Source organism: Botrytis porri (genome assembly GCF_014898465.1).
Source record: "Botrytis porri strain MUCL 3234 chromosome Unknown BPOR_010, whole genome shotgun sequence".
NCBI classification, from domain to species: domain Eukaryota; kingdom Fungi; phylum Ascomycota; class Leotiomycetes; order Helotiales; family Sclerotiniaceae; genus Botrytis; species Botrytis porri.
Genome location: NW_024066084.1, coordinates 526,484 through 544,252, shown reverse-complemented (window position 1 = coordinate 544,252; position 17,769 = coordinate 526,484). Strand labels below are relative to the sequence as shown.

General features: G+C 41.2%; 7 protein-coding genes across 7 annotated transcripts; 4 read left to right on the top strand and 3 right to left on the bottom strand.

Moving 5' to 3' along the window:
* Positions 1-2,563: 2,563 nt before the first annotated feature.
* On the top strand, positions 2,564-3,398 carry EAF01_007631 (uncharacterized protein; the record flags this gene model as incomplete). The annotated part of the gene is made up of 2 exons (XM_038915887.1): positions 2,564-2,839; positions 2,925-3,398. The coding sequence occupies 2 exons, from the start codon at positions 2,564-2,566 to the stop codon at positions 3,396-3,398; spliced, it is 750 nt and encodes a 249-aa protein (XP_038768358.1).
* Positions 3,399-4,771: 1,373 nt separating this feature from the next.
* EAF01_007630 (uncharacterized protein) lies at positions 4,772-5,652 on the top strand (the record flags this gene model as incomplete). Its single annotated transcript, XM_038915886.1, has 4 exons — positions 4,772-4,954; positions 5,006-5,101; positions 5,148-5,219; positions 5,269-5,652. The coding sequence occupies 4 exons, from the start codon at positions 4,772-4,774 to the stop codon at positions 5,650-5,652; spliced, it is 735 nt and encodes a 244-aa protein (XP_038768357.1).
* Positions 5,653-7,135: 1,483 nt separating this feature from the next.
* Positions 7,136-8,574, top strand: EAF01_007629 (uncharacterized protein; the record flags this gene model as incomplete). Its single annotated transcript, XM_038915885.1, has 3 exons — positions 7,136-7,426; positions 7,513-8,347; positions 8,429-8,574. The coding sequence occupies 3 exons, from the start codon at positions 7,136-7,138 to the stop codon at positions 8,572-8,574; spliced, it is 1,272 nt and encodes a 423-aa protein (XP_038768356.1).
* Positions 8,575-9,381: 807 nt separating this feature from the next.
* EAF01_007628 (uncharacterized protein) lies at positions 9,382-9,964 on the bottom strand (the record flags this gene model as incomplete). The annotated part of the gene is made up of 2 exons (XM_038915884.1): positions 9,382-9,755; positions 9,826-9,964. 2 exons carry the CDS (start codon positions 9,962-9,964, stop codon positions 9,382-9,384), a joined length of 513 nt encoding a protein of 170 aa, XP_038768355.1.
* Positions 9,965-11,251: 1,287 nt separating this feature from the next.
* EAF01_007627 (uncharacterized protein) lies at positions 11,252-11,990 on the bottom strand (the record flags this gene model as incomplete). The annotated part of the gene is made up of 2 exons (XM_038915883.1): positions 11,252-11,773; positions 11,895-11,990. 2 exons carry the CDS (start codon positions 11,988-11,990, stop codon positions 11,252-11,254), a joined length of 618 nt encoding a protein of 205 aa, XP_038768354.1.
* Positions 11,991-12,762: 772 nt separating this feature from the next.
* On the top strand, positions 12,763-14,783 carry EAF01_007626 (uncharacterized protein; the record flags this gene model as incomplete). Its single annotated transcript, XM_038915882.1, has 4 exons — positions 12,763-12,779; positions 12,854-12,889; positions 12,940-13,180; positions 13,404-14,783. 4 exons carry the CDS (start codon positions 12,763-12,765, stop codon positions 14,781-14,783), a joined length of 1,674 nt encoding a protein of 557 aa, XP_038768353.1.
* An 828-nt stretch (positions 14,784-15,611) lies between these two features.
* On the bottom strand, positions 15,612-17,486 carry EAF01_007625 (uncharacterized protein; the record flags this gene model as incomplete). Its single annotated transcript, XM_038915881.1, has 1 exon — positions 15,612-17,486. One exon carries the CDS (start codon positions 17,484-17,486, stop codon positions 15,612-15,614), a length of 1,875 nt encoding a protein of 624 aa, XP_038768352.1.
* Positions 17,487-17,769: the final 283 nt, after the last annotated feature.

The window sequence follows — 17,769 nt, the reverse complement described above, 5'->3', positions numbered from 1 at the left end:
GGTTGCTGGGAGGAGTTAAATGGTAATGAATCGAGTACTTTTCGTGGGGCAAAAGGTACTAAACCAGCTCCTCTCCAGCCAGCTTTAATATTAGAAGAATTCAATGCTTTTTTTCTAATATTTTGAAAGAGTTCTACCCATTCAGCTCTTTGGATTCGCTTTACACCAGCTCGAGAATATCGATCGACCTCTAAAGCATGATATCGTTTCATTGGCCCATACACCGCAATATCAAGTGGCTGAAGCAAGTGAGAGCAATGAGGAGGTAATATAAGTAAATCAATATCATTATCTATACAGAAAGCAATAAAGCTACCTGTAATATGGCTTGAATGGCCATCCATGATCAAAAGTCGAGGTCGGTCACCTGACACTTTCTTGGATTCTGGTTCGAAAACCCTTTTTAACCATTCTAATCCATGGCTATTTGAGGTCCATCCATTTGTACTAGTAGAGAACTGCCAGCTTTGAGGTGTGTCCTTTGGAATCCATGCAGAATTCGTATTCTGAGCCTTGAAAATGACCATAGGTGATAGAGCATTTCCAGCTGCATTGACACATTCAAATGCAGTTATCCATTCTTGCTTGCCAGCTGTAACTTTCCAATTCGATTTCTGAGTAGAATCGACTATAATGCGCGTACTTTGAGTACTTCCAACTCCAAATCCGGTTTCATCCATATTATACATATCATCTAATTCATACTTTCGCTCAATGAGACGCGTGCGAAACGCGTCAAACCAAGCCTGAATATTCTCCGGAGTTGCTTCTTTAGCCCGATTAGACTCTAATTGACGTGAATAGCATGTTTTAAGTTCTGGATGTCGTTTTTGGAATCTATAGATCCATTCGTGGCCTATAGGTGGAATTTCTGTCGAGGTAGGATTTCGAGATGACGCGACCCGAACGCGTCGAAGACGAATTTCGTCGGCCATTTCCTTCACCAACATAGGTGTAGCAGGGAATCCAGTGATGGTAAGTTGTGAAATCCATTGTACAAGAGTATTTTCTTCTGCGTTTGAAAGAATTTGAGCCATTTCGTGGGTTTGGGAACGTGTTTTCTTCCCAGCCAGCCTATCAGCTAGGGTAGACTTAGGGACTTCAAAATGCTCTGCAGCCTTTCTAATTGATTTAAATTCTTTCAATTGAAGTGAAATTATAGCCTTTTGAAGCTTCTCTTCAATTTGAGCAGATGTAGAAGGTGATTGGGTATGCATAATAAAAGTTATTGCGGTTTCAAGTTGGTGATGGGCTAAAAGTGTCCGAGTTCCCCATATGTCCGAGTTCCCCATACGTTACGTTATTGAATTTTTATTATTTTATTATAATAATAGAATTTTATTATTATAATTAGTTCCCTTAATATTATAATAATATTAAGTGATTTAATTAATATTTATTAAAAACAACACTTACAATCGACTATATTGCTCCAAAAGCTTCTCCTATATCACCTATATTATTTAAAATTTGTAGGAATACTCTTACTACACCATATACATCAAAAACAATATGTAGAATGAAACTAGAATTTTGTTGTACTCCCATCTATAAGATTATTTTAAAGCTTTTTAAGGTTACAATTACATTAAAAGTTGAAGCTTTTATATAAGGACATAGATCTAAAGGTTTAGAAAAGATTTTAAAATTTAAAAAAAGAAAAAGAGCTTATTTAAAGTATTTAAATCTTATTAAAGAAAAGGAAAATAATATATTTTTATAATTACTTTCTACTATTATTAAAACTAAAATACATCAAAAAGATAAAATATTTAAAGAAAAATAAGAGAAGAAAACTAAGCTTCAAATAAAAGCTAAAAAAAAAAACTGAAAAGGAATAGAAGAAGATTAAAATGAAAAAGAGAATATTGTAAAAAAAGATTGATTATTAGATTGTATATAATATAAAAAAGAAGATTAAAAAGATTCTAAAATTAATAAAATTTTTAATCAAAAAAGATAAAAAGTTCTTCAAAACTTTTTCTATTATAAATCTAATATTGATAAAGATTATAAAGCTTTTTAATACTATAAAAACTAATAATTTAAAGAGGAAAAAAAAGAAGGTTATATTACGATCTAATAAAGAGTAAGTATTATAAGTTCTATTGAAATTCAAAATCTGAAGATTTTATTACGTTTTTAAATAGTATTATATCTTATCATTTATTAATTAAATTGCTAGCTCTTTATCTTATAGATTGGAATTGTTATTAATTTTTAAAGTTATTCAAAATAGGTGATCGAGATCGTGCATATAGCAGGGACGTGCATGTAATAGGGAAATCGGTTATTCATTCCACTCTATTCAATACACTCTCGGGTAATTGTATACTCCGAGCAATATTCTTAGATTTTAGAAGGATATCAACTTCACATGAAACTCCAGCAACTTCTGAAGACTAATCATCAATGACTTTGATCTTTAGAGAACCATTGATAATATTCTGCAACCTCGGTATCCTTTGGCTTGAGGATAACTTTGTGCCCTCATAACCAAACCCTGCCAGGGAAACTTTTCGCTATCTGAATATTCCCACGAAATTCCATTTTCACGGTCTCTATGTCTGCCAACGAAGATTTAGAGATTTCGGGCACCAAACCAGATTGGATCTTGAAAAGAACAGATATCTTGTACTCTGCAATCGATAATTTTGGCCTTAATTCTGTACAAACACTTCCGGCGTGCATGGTGGATATGGGGAAATCCGATTCGAAAACTACTGAAACCGCCGATGATAAAAAGGGATTCAACATCACTGTCGCAGGTGAAAGAGTTACGGTGGTCACCAACGGGGGTGATTCTGGTCTATTTGAGTGGTTTCCAACGGAAATAAAAGTAAGTAAACATGATCGCAGTAGGAACTATAGATGTCATGAACCATGAAACAGAGAACTAAGCAAAGTCCCATCTAAAAATATAGAAATACGCATTCCAAGCTCCAAGAATTGTTCTCGCTTCATTCAAACAAGTAAAACGTAATTCCTCATGCGGCGGTCATTTTCGACCTATCTATAGTGGTCCGCGAATTTCCCAGCTTTTCATAAATCGTCTGACTCGTCAACAAGCAATTCGAAAATATGGTTGTTTATACAATAAGAGCGTTTGTCCTAGTGGATCCATAGAAATACCAAAGATCAATTATAATGCCGCCAATGATACAGTGTGGCTCCGCGAAACCGAATTTTGGTCAGGGTCAAGCAGAATAAGATTCCCCTTGATTGTTCTCGGTAAGAAGTGGAGGGTCCGAAGGTTGGTCATTGATTCATCGTCTCGAAAAGCTCTTATAGAGATGGAGAATCTTAATCGCTTGTCTGTTGTTCTTGCTTCTCACTTTAGTAGATTGCGGCAACTAATTGTCATTGTGGACCATCTTGATCTTACAACTCCTGGTTAACGCGACGAAAGTACCTTTATAAACTCCTTGCCAGAAAGTTTCCCAAAAAGCCCCGTTGTTACCAAATATTCACCAACAATTCTTTCCTTGTCCGAAGAATTTGTAGTTGGTGTCACTCACGGGGAATGGAAGCCAAATCATTGATACAAATCAGTCTGTTCTTTGACGCACTCATTGAAGTCCCATTTCATGTGGAGACAGGAGACAGGAGACAGCGCAGACAATATCGAACCCAATTAAGACAATCTCAGCGGAAGATCTTCACTGCGCTCTACGCCGTAGAAAGGCGCATGTTGAGACGTGGAATAGTAAACTACTTTCTATCTTTTTATGCTAAACATGTAACGTACTTTGCCAACGGTGTAACAAGCAGATCATGGACACGAATCAAGATGCAGGCGGGCCAAATTATTTTGAAAATGGACTGTACCATCTGTGAAATTTCTAGCCGCTACTACGTACAAAAACCTTGAGGAAATAGATCGCAGCTAAGTGAATATTGCGACATGATAGCATGTGACTGTATATCAGAATCTGAGGAACGTTGGTAGTGTAATAGGAGTGAAAAATAGGATCTGAAAAGCATAATTCTAAATGATTAGCACGAAATGTATTCTATCATTTTGGTTCCTCATGTCGATTAAGTGTGACCATTATTTACTCTATAAACCCCAGGCCTTTTCAGAACAGATCTTGTCATCTTTTCTCCTCATGGTTTGATTGTTAAAGTCTTAAATGTATACAGGGATACACACGTCTCGCAGTGAAAAGCCACTTATCGTTCTTGAATAGATCATCTGGGAAGCTTGAAAACATGTAATTTCCTCATTAGAGCATCAAGTAATGTGTGGGTTATCTGTATCTATGTTTGATTAATTCATTCATCACAGCTGCACCTTTCATTTTCTAACAGGCTCTGTGGCAATCCACACCTCGATTTGATATCCATTCCTACACTTAGCTAGCTATAAAGGGAAGGAACCATATGAGTGTATTTGCCTGGAAAGGTTTTTGCTACCTAAGCGATGTTGATTCCTTCCGGATTCTATAGAAGGATACTACAGACCTCGGGATCTTGTGTGATCATGTTGCTTCCTCTTCCTCTTCTTCTTATTCTTTGAACTCAACAACACTTTGCATCACTTTATTGATTCAACGAAATATTGTTCTCATCAATTTCATACTGAGCTGTTAGTAATCGATAATTAATTCTATCCTTAGACTTCTTAAAACCTGCATTCATAACTTCAACTCTCGGTATTCGATAGCCCTCCCAGCTAGATCAAATCCATCTCCAAGCTCAAATGAAAATTTGAAGTTATAAGACCGACCTCCGCAATTATTCCCATAACGTCGATTGACAATCAGATACGATGAACCCTAATCTAGGCAAACTATACTATGCATTCACAACCCGTCCAAAGGAAATGACAGCATGGGAGATGGAAGATTGGGTGGACGGACAGTCGAAAAGAACAGGCAGGGGATTTTACGTCCCTAAAGGCGAAATTTTCTGTCGTGTGCTTAATCAAAATGGGATTCTATGTAAAAACACGGTATGTCCCGACAAATACACCCCAAGTTATAGTTAATTAATGATCAGTTAGAAAAATTTCGGGACGTCGAGTATTTTGGTTCATTACAAAAGATATCATGTGGTTGAATATCATACCTCAGCTCCTCGCAGCCGTACTAGAACAAAAGTAAATTTACATTGAAATGAGTTTGCAATTGGCTCATATTTTGTAGGAACAAGCAGAACGGTCCAAGAAGTGTTTCGAGCAACAAGTACTTCAAGTGCTGCGAGCAAATAATATCAATGTAAGTTTTGAGCTCCGGCTCCTTGTTGATTCAAATTAATGTGTTATAGGAAAATGGAACTTGGGAGGAGTTAACAGAAATGATCAAGAGATATGAGCTGCGTGAAAAGCAGCTTGGGTCTAAGAAGGCCACCCAGATTAGACAAGCGTATGACGCTAGCGAAGCTAATGAACAGGATGATGCAGCTTTAATAAGTATAAGACGACCCGTCGCAGAAGTGTTTTCAACTGTAATTGAGAACAATGCTAAATTGGCCAAATCGATTACCGCCATGGGGAAAGCAACTGAAATGGAAGCTGAAAGGCAAAAAATGGTGTCTCCTCGTAAACGAGCGGTTTCTGATATAGGTAAAGAAGGGATTGAAAAACGGGCTAGAACGGAGGAAAAGACTTCACTATCGGCTGGCGGAACAATTGAGAATAATCCCCAGTAATACTCTGGTCTGAAATCAGCTTCGAAGAGGCATGCAAGAAAGCAAATTACCCCTAAGGACATCGATTTTTATCCGGTCAAAGAGCGCAAGAGTATAAGGTGTGAACTATTGACTCATTGATTCATGGTTAAATACTGAATATTTCCAGGCATCATAGCTCTCTAACATCTCTGGCATCAGTACCCTTTCGCTTTCGATTTACATCATGCTCCAGCAGGTATTAAGGGTACCAAAAAGCGATAAGCGGTACCGCAAGCCTGAGACGAGTGGCCAAGAATCGGAGTAGTTGTGTCTTTCAGTAGAGCAATCGTAAGCATCATGTTCATTTTGCTGGCTCAAGTAGGCTGAGGTCGCTATTCAGCGTTCGAGTATGGCTGTTCTAACTTAAAAATCTCTTACCAGCTACCCTTATTGCGGTCCATGGCTACAGAGAATGTTAAGTTCTAGAAATATGGTGGAGACGTATCATTAGTAGTTTATTCTGAACAGAACATTATCATTTCTAATTTAGAATTCAGTTTCAAGTGATTAGTGATGCTCATTAAAGATTCCGTAACATGTCGGAACGAAAAACTAGGTATTGACATTGTATTTATGCATTCAAGGACCAAATATGAACACCCGTCATTTAGCTTTGTTAGCAATGTATTGCACCCCGAAACAGTTCCCAATACTCAATGATTTAGCTATTCCATTTTCAACAATGACGTTGAAATGTTTTTGGTTGGTCCTTGGAGCTTAGCATGGCATAGTATTGAATGAGTAGAATCCTGAATAGCTAGTTCATCAGTCTACTATGCAGAAGGGGTGTCGAGATATCGTGATTGTTGAGGCAGAATGACTTTGAACTCCACCCGCGCCCTAGAAGTTCTCTTTGGGCTCTGTTGAGAGACTAATGTACAGTATATTATCTGTTGTTTTGGAACAACTTTCAGCACAGCTATGTTTAACTCAACTGCGTTGATACTGGAATTCCTATCAAAAAAAAAAACGCTGGCTTCAAGACCATGCTCGCTAAAATTTTATACCACTCTCTACGTAGCTTGGCAATGAAGTGGCTCAAGTTGTGAGATTAGACCTGTTTTTTTTGGTAAACTTCTGAGTCTACTTCATGTAATTTTATATTTCTTGTGAAGAATTTACACTTATTTCACCAAAGTGGAAAAGGTCGCGGCGATTATCTTGAACAATGCGGAGTAAAGAAGTGGGCTGAATCAGGTGCGGAGGGATGGGGACTCTCATTGCACTTTGTTATCAATACAATGAATCATGACTTATCTATCTTTTTGATTCTCATCTAATCCAGGGAAGATAAGTATCCTCTCGAGTGAATATAATGGCTGAGTTTGTCTGCACTAAACCTATCAGGGTTAATTTCTTGGCTATTTCATCTGTAGAGTCAACGTCGTAAAACTTGCTACCTACATACCAGAATTACAACATCAGACTCTCATTTATATCATATTCTTGCTTACTTTCCAGGATGCTTCGATTTATTACTGATTTTCAAAAAAAAAGACTCGAAAGAATTTCAACCGCTATCACAGATCATGAACCTCACAGGAATCATCTGTTTCTTCACAAAGTCAAGACCATCTCGAAACAGTTATTATCCAAGGTTTCTAATTCTTCATTGAATCGAAACTTGGACACAAATAACAGTGCGGGCGAAGCACAAAATAATGGAGAAGTTCTTGATGATGCTGAGCCATGGGAGGAGGAGGAAGAAGAATGGACGTTTAATGGATTTCAAGGCTTGCCAATTGAACTGAGAGTGAGTGTCTCATTGCTAATGTCCAGTAATACTCCACAAGACTTACTTTTCAATGAAAGATAACTGACACTTGTGCATATCAACAGCTTGACATTTTGGAATTGTACCTCGAAGAACCACGCATTACAACATTGCATTTCGTCTCATCTGATCTTCTACAACATGACCACATGTTTGGAAAGCGCTTTCGTCTTACGTGTGGTTCTTTGCCCCCCATTCTATGTCTCAATCATGAGTATCGAAACATATTTCTTGATAGGTTCACCAAGCCTGGAATGACAAGATCGCAAACAACTTTGAGCCTTGAGGATGCATTAAAGAGAATCGTCAACGAGAAACGCAATACCCCCTTGCGCGATTCTTTCAATGATGGATCGCCCAGTGCATTTCCTATTTACTCAACACGCACGCACAGAAACATAATCTACAACCCTAAAGACATCATCTGGATTCAAGGAGACTTTTGGCTCGACGAACTACGAAGATCAGCACTTGCTCGCTCAGCTTTCCACAATTTGAAATATCTCGCGATTCCGTATAAAACACGACGAAAATCTCTGTTCGAGCTTGAAGATATGCTGAGCTTCCTCAGTTGCATCGTCTCGACATTTGTAAATCTCAAGGGCATTATATTGGTACTAAAAGTCGAAGACGTAGTACCTGAGAGACCAATTTACAACGGCGAGATACAATTTTATGCTCCAGGAAGAATTAGAATGGTTTCAAGTGTTCGCCATGATGTCTCTGTTGAATCCCAAAGAAGTCTTTCGCAACGTTGGAGACAGGCATTAGGCAAGCCAGTAGCATCGCCAGAAGTAGAAACCCATACTGAATACTGGTCAGCAAGACGATTGGCATCAGATGCATGGATGATACTTGATTTTATCAAATCGCGGGCGATTGAAGCTGGGAATCGAGGCTGTGAGTAATATTCTTGGGTCCGCGAATTATCAACTCATCACATCATCTAAATATTTGACTAACTAATGGGTGTCAAACTAGTTCCTGTTACTCCCTGGACAGATCCAAGCGCGGTCTCAGGATGGGAAATACCGTTTATTCAAGTCGTCACCGCGAGTCTGAGTACATCCAAAGGTGAAAGAGATATAGTGCCTACGATTAGACTAGAGGATTGGAATGAGGAATAGGAAAAAGGGGTTTGGTGCCAGAAAAAAATTGTACAAATTACGGGGGTATTTCATGCTGTGAATCGTCTAGCAGATGAGAACTGGTCTGTGGATGCGGCCATAAAAGCTTCTATATGTAACTGATCAAAGGTATCGTCACATTGGGAAAGAAAGCGGTAGTCTTCTGTGTCTGCGAGATATTTTGGCAAATGATGAGGGTTTATTGGAAAAGGGCCGTTCTTGTACCAATGACATGCATCAAACAGTGATACGACATCTTTGAGAAGCTTAAAGTGATGTCTAATGATAAAAGGTTTCTGATGCAATTTGCACATTAATCAGACTTATGAATATAGGTAAATGAACACTCAAGCTTGGAACAGCAAGTTCCTCTACTGAATTTGCTAGCTTGCTTGGGGGGTAACTGTGAAAATGTATATAACATTGCGAGTCACAAGAGAGCATTTAAAACGTAGCGACCATAAGCATAAGCATGAAAGCAGGACTATCTCATTATGAAATCAAAACGAATGTTTAACAAATCCTAAAATCATTTCGTTAAATCCGGAGAGTAGTTTTTCCCGAGGAAAACAGTGCCGCCGAAACTCTCGACTACTATCAAACATTCATGGAAGAGTCAAGAAACATGTCCGTCATAGTAGACCTGCACTCCAAGAGTGCGCCCATTTCTTCCGCATACTCAGATCGATCTTCACCAGGAATTTATCGAAATTCTGCACTCGTCAGTTAGTAGGCACAGCGAGAACCAGGTCAAATCATCAATGCTTGATGGACTGTAGGGTACACTCACAAAAACGACCCAAAAAATTACTCCTCCCCAACAATCTGATTCGGAGAAGTAACTTTCGTCCCATTAAGCCAAAGCGACGGCAAAACAAGCGGAAACTGCAGCGCACCGCCGAATTGCAAAGCATAATTTTCATATTGACCTAGCGTAGTTTTCTTATCACACACATCCTGAGCCATCGTGTACAAAGTTTCCTGGACCAAGAAATTTTGGCTAGAAAGACTGATGCAGGCGAGACATTCGGATGTTAGGGCTGGCATGCCAGCGTTGCAAAGACAGCTTGCGATTAATTCGTCGCGGGCGGTGGGATTGCCGATGGGTGCTTTGATGTCTTCGAAAAGATCTACTTGACAGGACTGCCAGTGCTGTCGCATTTGCATGCATGGAGCGTCCACTATGATGTTGGTTAGCTGGGGCTCAAATGCGTCAAGGAATAGAAATGATAGGAATTGATGGATACTTACTGTAGCAATATAGAACGGGAATATCAGTTGATTTCCCCCACAATCCGACGATGGATTGTCTGGATTCGAGAGGAACTGTTCCAGCTAGCGCAGTTATGATGAATGCAACAAGTGCAGAGACAAACATGAGGACCTTCATAATGAAGAGTTGGAAGGAATGGCAAAATTAATAGATGAAAGGATGCTAAACCAATTTGGAGTCGTTATAGGTGCTCTTGATTATTTTCAAATATGATTGTGTAGTCTGAAATTCAAGAATTTATTGAGAGCATATTTAAAGGTAGATACACAGAAATCAGAAAGTCCTCCTAATTTCATTGAAGATGATGGATAATGAAGGCAGTGAATATTAGATAAGTAAATTAGTCACCTGAAACCCAATCTTGGAAGACAATGACCAAAATGAGACCACCTTGCTATAAGACACAATGATTTGAGAATAAGGTTTGCCTAAGAACAGATGACTATAATGACAATAGGACGATTTAGAACATCAGATGCAGCATACCTGTGCTCGCTAATTCGATGTCCGAGACCTTGGCAGGGAAATACAATAGTGCCTGGCAACCACCTGTAGATCTAGCGAGTGAAATATTTTTCTATCACCCCTTCAAATTGCAATTACAATTGCAGACTTATCATTCTTTGAAGGTAAGTCATGATAAGGGGGATGTACATTGCGAAGGATCTACACTAGAAGGAGAAGTCCTCAAAAAATCCATGGAGTATGTAACTTTTGAATTTTGAAAGGTTTCGATTAGATATTCAAAAACTATATGTATGGGTATTGTATGACATCATCTAATGACTGCTATTCCAAAGTTGATAGCTGATTTAGATATATGTCAATTTGTCAAGTTCTATGACCATCTAATCATGCGTTTCATGGAATAACTCTCGAATATTGATTCAAAAGATACAATCATGGGAGAGAAGCCAGTTTATTGTAATTGAAAAATTAATTTTAGGTGCTATGTTAAGATGATTCGGATATAAATTGGAGGACGAAGATTGATCCACAATCGTATGTCCAGCCCCAGAAATTTATAAAATGAATTCCGACTCAATGCGGTAGTCTGATCCTGGGCTTGTCATAGATATTCAAATTCTGATGAAGTCCTGCTAAATGTCATGACTGCACGAAGCCTTGAAGGAGTTGACCTGAAGGGCTCTGACCATTCTTTCAAGCTCGAAAAGCAATGTGAGCAGCGATTTTAGAAGAGAAACCCGCGTGCGTTGTAGAAATCCACAGAACAAATCACAAGTAACGGTCTTTTATCATTTGAACTAGAAAAAGGGTAGCAAATGAAGAAGCTCAGTACCTGGCTTTGACAATTTAATCGCGCCCTGGATGTTTCCTTTTCCACAAACTCCGAAGATGTCAATCGTTTGTTGGAAAATGTGACTACAATGCAAATAAATATCTTTATAGATCAGTTGGGTATTCTTGCTGGATAATTATATCTCGGTGGTCACCAAAAGTTCCCCCACCCTGAATTGTTTCCTCGTCAACGTCTTTCTCCCATGGCTTACGACGCTTTCGTGCAACTGGCTTGGTACCCTGATCCGTCAGAACTGTATCGGGAATATCACGGATTCCCGGGATTGTGGCACCAGCTGTGATTAAAGCGACAATTTCAGCAAAAGATGGAGGATATGGTGGCGGTGCCTTCTCATCAGCTGTAGTGGTAGCAGGTGGTAGATCATTTTCATGGTCGGGATGTGAAATATTGGAAGATGAAGGATCATCTGCTGAACTGGCGCTATCAGGCGTAGGGGCGTCAGCAGAAGAAGATGTGGATGCATGAGTGGCCAGATATTCCTTATATCCATCAAAATTGATGTCAATATTCTTCTTACGAGAGAGATAGAAGCACTGAGCCCGAAGCGTCAATTCTCGAATTTGATCAGGTGAAGATGCATTGCCCAATATAGCTGATAGACCACCCTATTTTATGTTAGTCGATGATATACCAAAACGTATAACTATGAATAACGCATTGACGGCAAATGCAGGAGGGATAATGTTGCCGAGGCAAATAAATGAGAGAATATAGCAAAAAGCTTACCTGGAACTCATTATCTGTATCCCATGAGTATGATACGAGATCCTTGTAAATGCTGATATCACTGCTTCCTGCTTGATCTAAAGTCTCTGTCGCCATTCTGGAGAACGAGATGAGATGGCGATGAAGAGAGAAAAAGACAAAAAGCTACTGGTGGAAAGCAGATGTCGGTGCAACATAGAAATTATGGTGGTAAATGGCGACGTGGACGAGGCCGCTTATTAGATGGTGGTTGTAAGGCCAAGAGAATCAAGAGGGTGAGGAGTTATGGTGTTGTGGTGTTGTGATACTATTGAGGTAAATCGTTGATGTGGTTGATAATGTTATTATTGAATTGTATTGGAAAGATATAGAGGTTTAAGTAGAGAATACTAGGTAGCTCTCGGCAGTAGATAGATCTCAGATTCACTACGATGATGAGGTGGGGTCACGTAGGTGGTTGTGATAAGGCTGAGATGATCCCAGACGGTGGGTTGACGTGTTCTATAGGTTCATTTGACTAACCGTAGTGAATTTCCAAGTTGCTATATGGCTTGCCGTAATTGATCAATCCAACCAATCATATTACATAATCCCGTCGATTGCTGGAGCCGTGGGACGGGTCCTATACCAAAACAGGAACAAACTTCAAGCGAGCGCTTCCTTGCCGCACCGCACCTTAGCTCTAAGCTTTTCGCCAGAATAACACTCATGCCCTCCACAAAAGTAACTCCCAACATTAAACAACTCTCTCTCTCCAACACACCTCAACACCATACATCTCAATTGCCCGATATCCAACAAACTCTTTCTTTCTTTTGATCTAACTCGTTTTTTCGTTATTCTACAGCTAGTTGTGTGCTGTGAGCTGATCGCAGTTTAACAGGGCATCATGTCTGAATTTATAGGGTGAGTTCCAAGGCTGAAACTGAAAGATCTTCTCCAACATTCTGCATCACATACTGACAAAGGCGCGTTTATAGATCAAGGATATCCCTGGTGTCAAAGAGTGATATTAGGTATTTACGATGGTTAAGTCATTTTTGGCCCAGTGTTAACGCGAGTTAAGATACGTCGGGACACTTCATGAGATTAACTCGGAAAACGCAACGGTGGCCTTGGAAAATGTCAAGTCTCATGGAACAGAAGGACGAAAAGAAAACCCCGATGAGGAGATCGCAGCTTCGGATAACATTTACGAATATATTGTCTTCCGTGGCGGTGATGTAAAGGATCTGCGTATTGAGGAAGCACCTGCGCCCAGAGAAAGCATCCCCCCACAGGTGCCCAATGATCCTGCGATTCTCGGAGTAAGTGAACTATCCTTTATAAGCAGCGTACCAAGTTATTCTTGGTGGTACCTATCGACTTCCTTTTAGTGATGAAATATTTCGGATGTTAAATCATATTGTCTCCGAGAGCGCAAAACCGTGTGGAGATTTTCCGTTGCCTTCCTTCTGATCTAGACTCCCAAATCATATAGTCGTTATTTGATTTTCCTAGCATTTTGGCTAACAAGATCGCGTATCATAGAGCGGAACTCGTCCAGCTCCTACATCCGCGCCAGGACCCCCTACTCCTCAAAATCAAAATCCCCGAGGACCTCCACCACAAGGACAAAATGCTCCCCCGCAACAAGGACCACCTCCAGGAATGGCGCCATTTGGGCAATATCCACCTCCTGGATTTTATCCTCCTCCGCCTGCAGGATGGGGTAGAGGAGCTCCCCCTGGTCCAGGGTTTCCAGGAATGTCGCCATTTGGTGGCCCACCAGGCTGGTATCCTCCACCCGGACATGGATTTCCTCAACACCCTGGCCAATTTCCCCCTCCTCCAGGCTATGGTTTCCCACCACCCGGTCAACATTTCCAACAGCAAAATCAGCAACAAAAGCCATCGCCAATTGGACCTGGTGCGAACAAACAACAAACTCCTACTTCCGCAAACTCAACAGACAAACCAGCAGATGTTCAAGCTCCTGGTGCTGGAAACAATGCTGGACCAGCTCCCAAGCAAGCAACACCACCTCCTTCCAAGACTTCACCAACTGAAGTAGATGCAAACACTACAAGACAATCTCAACCTACAGCTCCTCCCGCTGCTCGAGCTACCCCGAGTGGTCCTAGAAACGGCGGTCGCGTTCAACCAGCAATTCCATTAGCTAGTCCTGCAGTAACCAAAGCTCCATTACAAAACACCACTTCTTCTGCAACTCCAAAACAAAATGATACTTCCGCAAGTTTGAGAGATGCCACACAAGCTGCGACTGCCGCTGTTGCTGCTGCAATGGCTAAACTCCCTCCAGTTGGAGGTCAACAAACCAATGGAAGCGCAGTTGATAATCTAACCAGAAAGGTCAACGAAATGCGAACAACCGAACCTGTTCGCGCTCCCAGACAACCAGGCACTAATGGGTTTGCCGCAAGAGGAAGAGGCCGTGGTGGTCGGGCTCCCGGTCCAGCCAAAGTCGATGTCCCTGCCGCCGACTTTGATTTCGAATCTGCTAATGCAAAGTTCAACAAACAAGACCTAGTCAAGGAGGCTATTGCTGGATCTCCCCTTGGGGAGCAGCCTCCTGCGCCCGAGGCTGAGGTTGAGGAAACCGCACCCAAGGCATACAACAAAGCTACATCATTCTTCGACAACATATCAAGTGAGGCAAAGGACCGCACGGAAGCCGCCGGAAACAGAGCGGGTGGACATCAATGGAGAGGTGAAGAACAGAAGAAGAATGTTGAGACATTCGGCCAGGGAAGTGTCGATAATGGCGGCTACCGTGGAGGATACCGCGGTCGTGGTCGCGGCCGTGGTGGATACAGAGGAAGAGGTGGTTATGCCGGCAATGGACAGCCTACACGTGGCCGTGGTACAGGATATCGAGGTCGTGGTGATTCCCAGGCCATGCCACAATAAATCTTACCAAATCATGAATCGAATTTTGCTGGATCAGGATAAGTTTCTTTGCTGTGTATCAAAAACTTTTCGATGAATTTTTTAATTTCAGATCAAAACAGCAATGGGGAGGAGCAATTTTCTCAAAACGTGTTTACAGTCGTTTTCTTTTCCTTTTTTTTTTTTCTTTTTTTTCCTTTTTTTCGCGTGTATTACCACGAAGGGTCTCATGATTGAGACTGAGATATTACTGGACCTTCATTGGCTTCGGTGGCGCGTGAAGTAGGTCAATCGAGAATGTAGGGAGTGGGTCTTTTTCTCATTCACAAAGACAAACAGGTCTCGTTTGATATCAAACTATACTACGGGAGTTGGGTGTCAATGATGAGACAAATAAAGGTTGGCTGAAAGGGCTGATTTTGCTTGGATGAAGATTGTCATTCATCTTCAATGAAGAAATTTGAAAATTCTTCAAAAGGGGAGGAAAAGTCGTAAGAATCAGATGAGCATGATTGAACGAGTGAGAAAATGGGGATATGAGGTTTGATGGTCAATACAAAGGTGGGGAACTAGATACTGCAGTCTACATCTTCTGGAAATGCAAGAAATAACTATCAAACCAATATCGTGATGCACATCTTATGCTTTGGGAAATACTATCTTCAATTGTATTTTTATTTATATGGTTAAAGAGGGTGTTCGTTCATGTTCTATGCAGTTTGGGCATCAGTATGTATCATGTGATGTAATGCATTCTGGGATCCAATTCCAAGTTACCCATGGTACCTATATATTATTATGTACTGTATACTCGTAACCCCTATCATCTCGAACAACTAACCACTTAACTCACGAAGAACAACTACACTGCATAGCTCTATCCCCCCTCGGCACATCCCCACACCATCTTTCTTCTTCCTCTTTATCCCCATCCCAACTTTCCTTAAATGGATCAGCTACCATCTTCATGACTCTATTCAATACCTCTCTCTCGCCTCCCTTATCCACCCTCTTAATAATCTCATCCAAAACCCATCCCTTGGGTATAAATTTCGGATTCACTTTCTTCATTGCGATCATGCGGTTTTCGTCATCGCCGTCCGGTCCCCAATCTTCGTATATTCTTCCTTGCCATTCCTCAAGCCAGTCGCTGAGACGAGCGGTTGCTGATTCCATGGTATTGTTAAGACCGGTTACGCCTTCGTGGTGCAAAAAGGTGGTGGAGATTTCTTTTCGGGAGGCGCTGGTTTCGAGGGAGGAAATGGGGATGGAGGATAGTTTACGAAAGAATTGGTTGAAGTCTAGCTCTAGGCTTTCCATTGTATCGAGGAGTTCGCTGTATAAGGTTTCGAAATCAGGTTCTTTGAATGTTTTGAGTCCGAGACGGGAGGTCATGAGACGCTTGTATTCTGCTAGGAAGGTGGCTTTGTATTCTTCGCCTACGCGGGTTATGAGAGCTTCTGCGCGGGAGACGATTTCGTCGGCGGCTTCTTGACGGACACCTCTTTCGATGAATTCTTCGGAGTCGACACTGGCACCGGCGCCTATAAGTTCACCGAGAGATTCCCCTAGACGGACGAGATTCCACCAGATTATGGTGGGTTGATTGCGGTAGGAGTAGCGTAGCATATGGTCATCGTGATTAGGAGTATAACTAGGGTCGAAATTGTCGAGGAAAGCAAAGGGTCCAAAGTCAATGGATAAACCAAAGATAGATGTATTGTCCGTATTGAGTACACCATTTGTAAATGCATACGCTTGCCATGCTGCAACTGTCTTTGCATTGCGTAGTACAATTTCGCGATATAGACGAGTGAAGCGATTTTCTTCTAATCCTGCCGGACCTTCAATTGTGTCCTTCGATACTCCTCTTTCAATTTTTTCTGACTTTCCATCATCTGCAGAATTTCTTCCTGGTAATGATTCCCACCCTTGAAATACATTCTCGGCGATATATGTGCAAAGCTGTCTTATCAAAGCTCTGTCGCCACGCGCTCGTAGTATATCGAATGTTCCAATACGTAACCAAGATTCGGCGAATCTTGCCACAATAGCCCCAGGTTCAAGTGTTTCCCTCCTGACTTTCGAAAATGGCAAGAGAGTCAAAGATAGAGCTCGAGTAGTAGGGATCTTTAATCCGTTCAGTGCCTCAGAGACAATAAACTCCCTAATACTTGATCTCAACACGGCTTTCCCATCTGCAAATCTTGAGTATGGCGTTATTCCTGCTCCCTTCAATTGTAATTCGTATCGAACATTACTATTTGGATTTGTCGTCTCGAATAAAGAGATTGCTCGTCCATCACCTAATTGACCTGCCCAAGAACCAAATTGCCACCCACCATAACATTGCGCCCATGGATATCCACCCTCCAATTTCTCTTCATCCCATCCTAAGACTTTATTGCCCGCAACCGTTTGTTTGAATTCTTCCGTCGATTCTTCTCCCTCTTTAATTCCCAAATCTCTCATGGCAGTAGGACTTACAGCGAGAAGTTCTGGATTTATCGAATGTTCGGGTCGAACCCAAGTGAATAATGCGCCCTTTACCTGCCGAGGTCCAATTTCATCGCGAGCGGTCTTGTGTGATGCGGCAGGCGTTGGAAAGAGAGGATCGGGAGGCAGTGATGAGGTAAATGTCCATGATTTGGGAAGGTATGCGAGGGAATTTCCGGCAAGGGAAGAGGCCTTTGAGGTACTGTTTTGAGAGATATGAGATGCCATCTTAGCTATGCGCAGGCGGGGTACTCGAGGACTTGAGAAGAAATGCAGGAGCATCAACCAATGATACTATGGATGCTCTAGATGCTCTAGATAAACAGATGCTAATAAGTATTGTATAAATCTTGGGAAATCTTCAATGGATACCGTGAATGAGTATGGTTGGGGATTCGATGGAATACCTACTCGTAGATACCTTTGATTTGTGTCTACGAAGTAGTGGTCCTTAGTTTTACGGGAGGTGTGGTGCGAGGGTGCGTGGGGTTGGTGGGGTTGATGAAGTTTA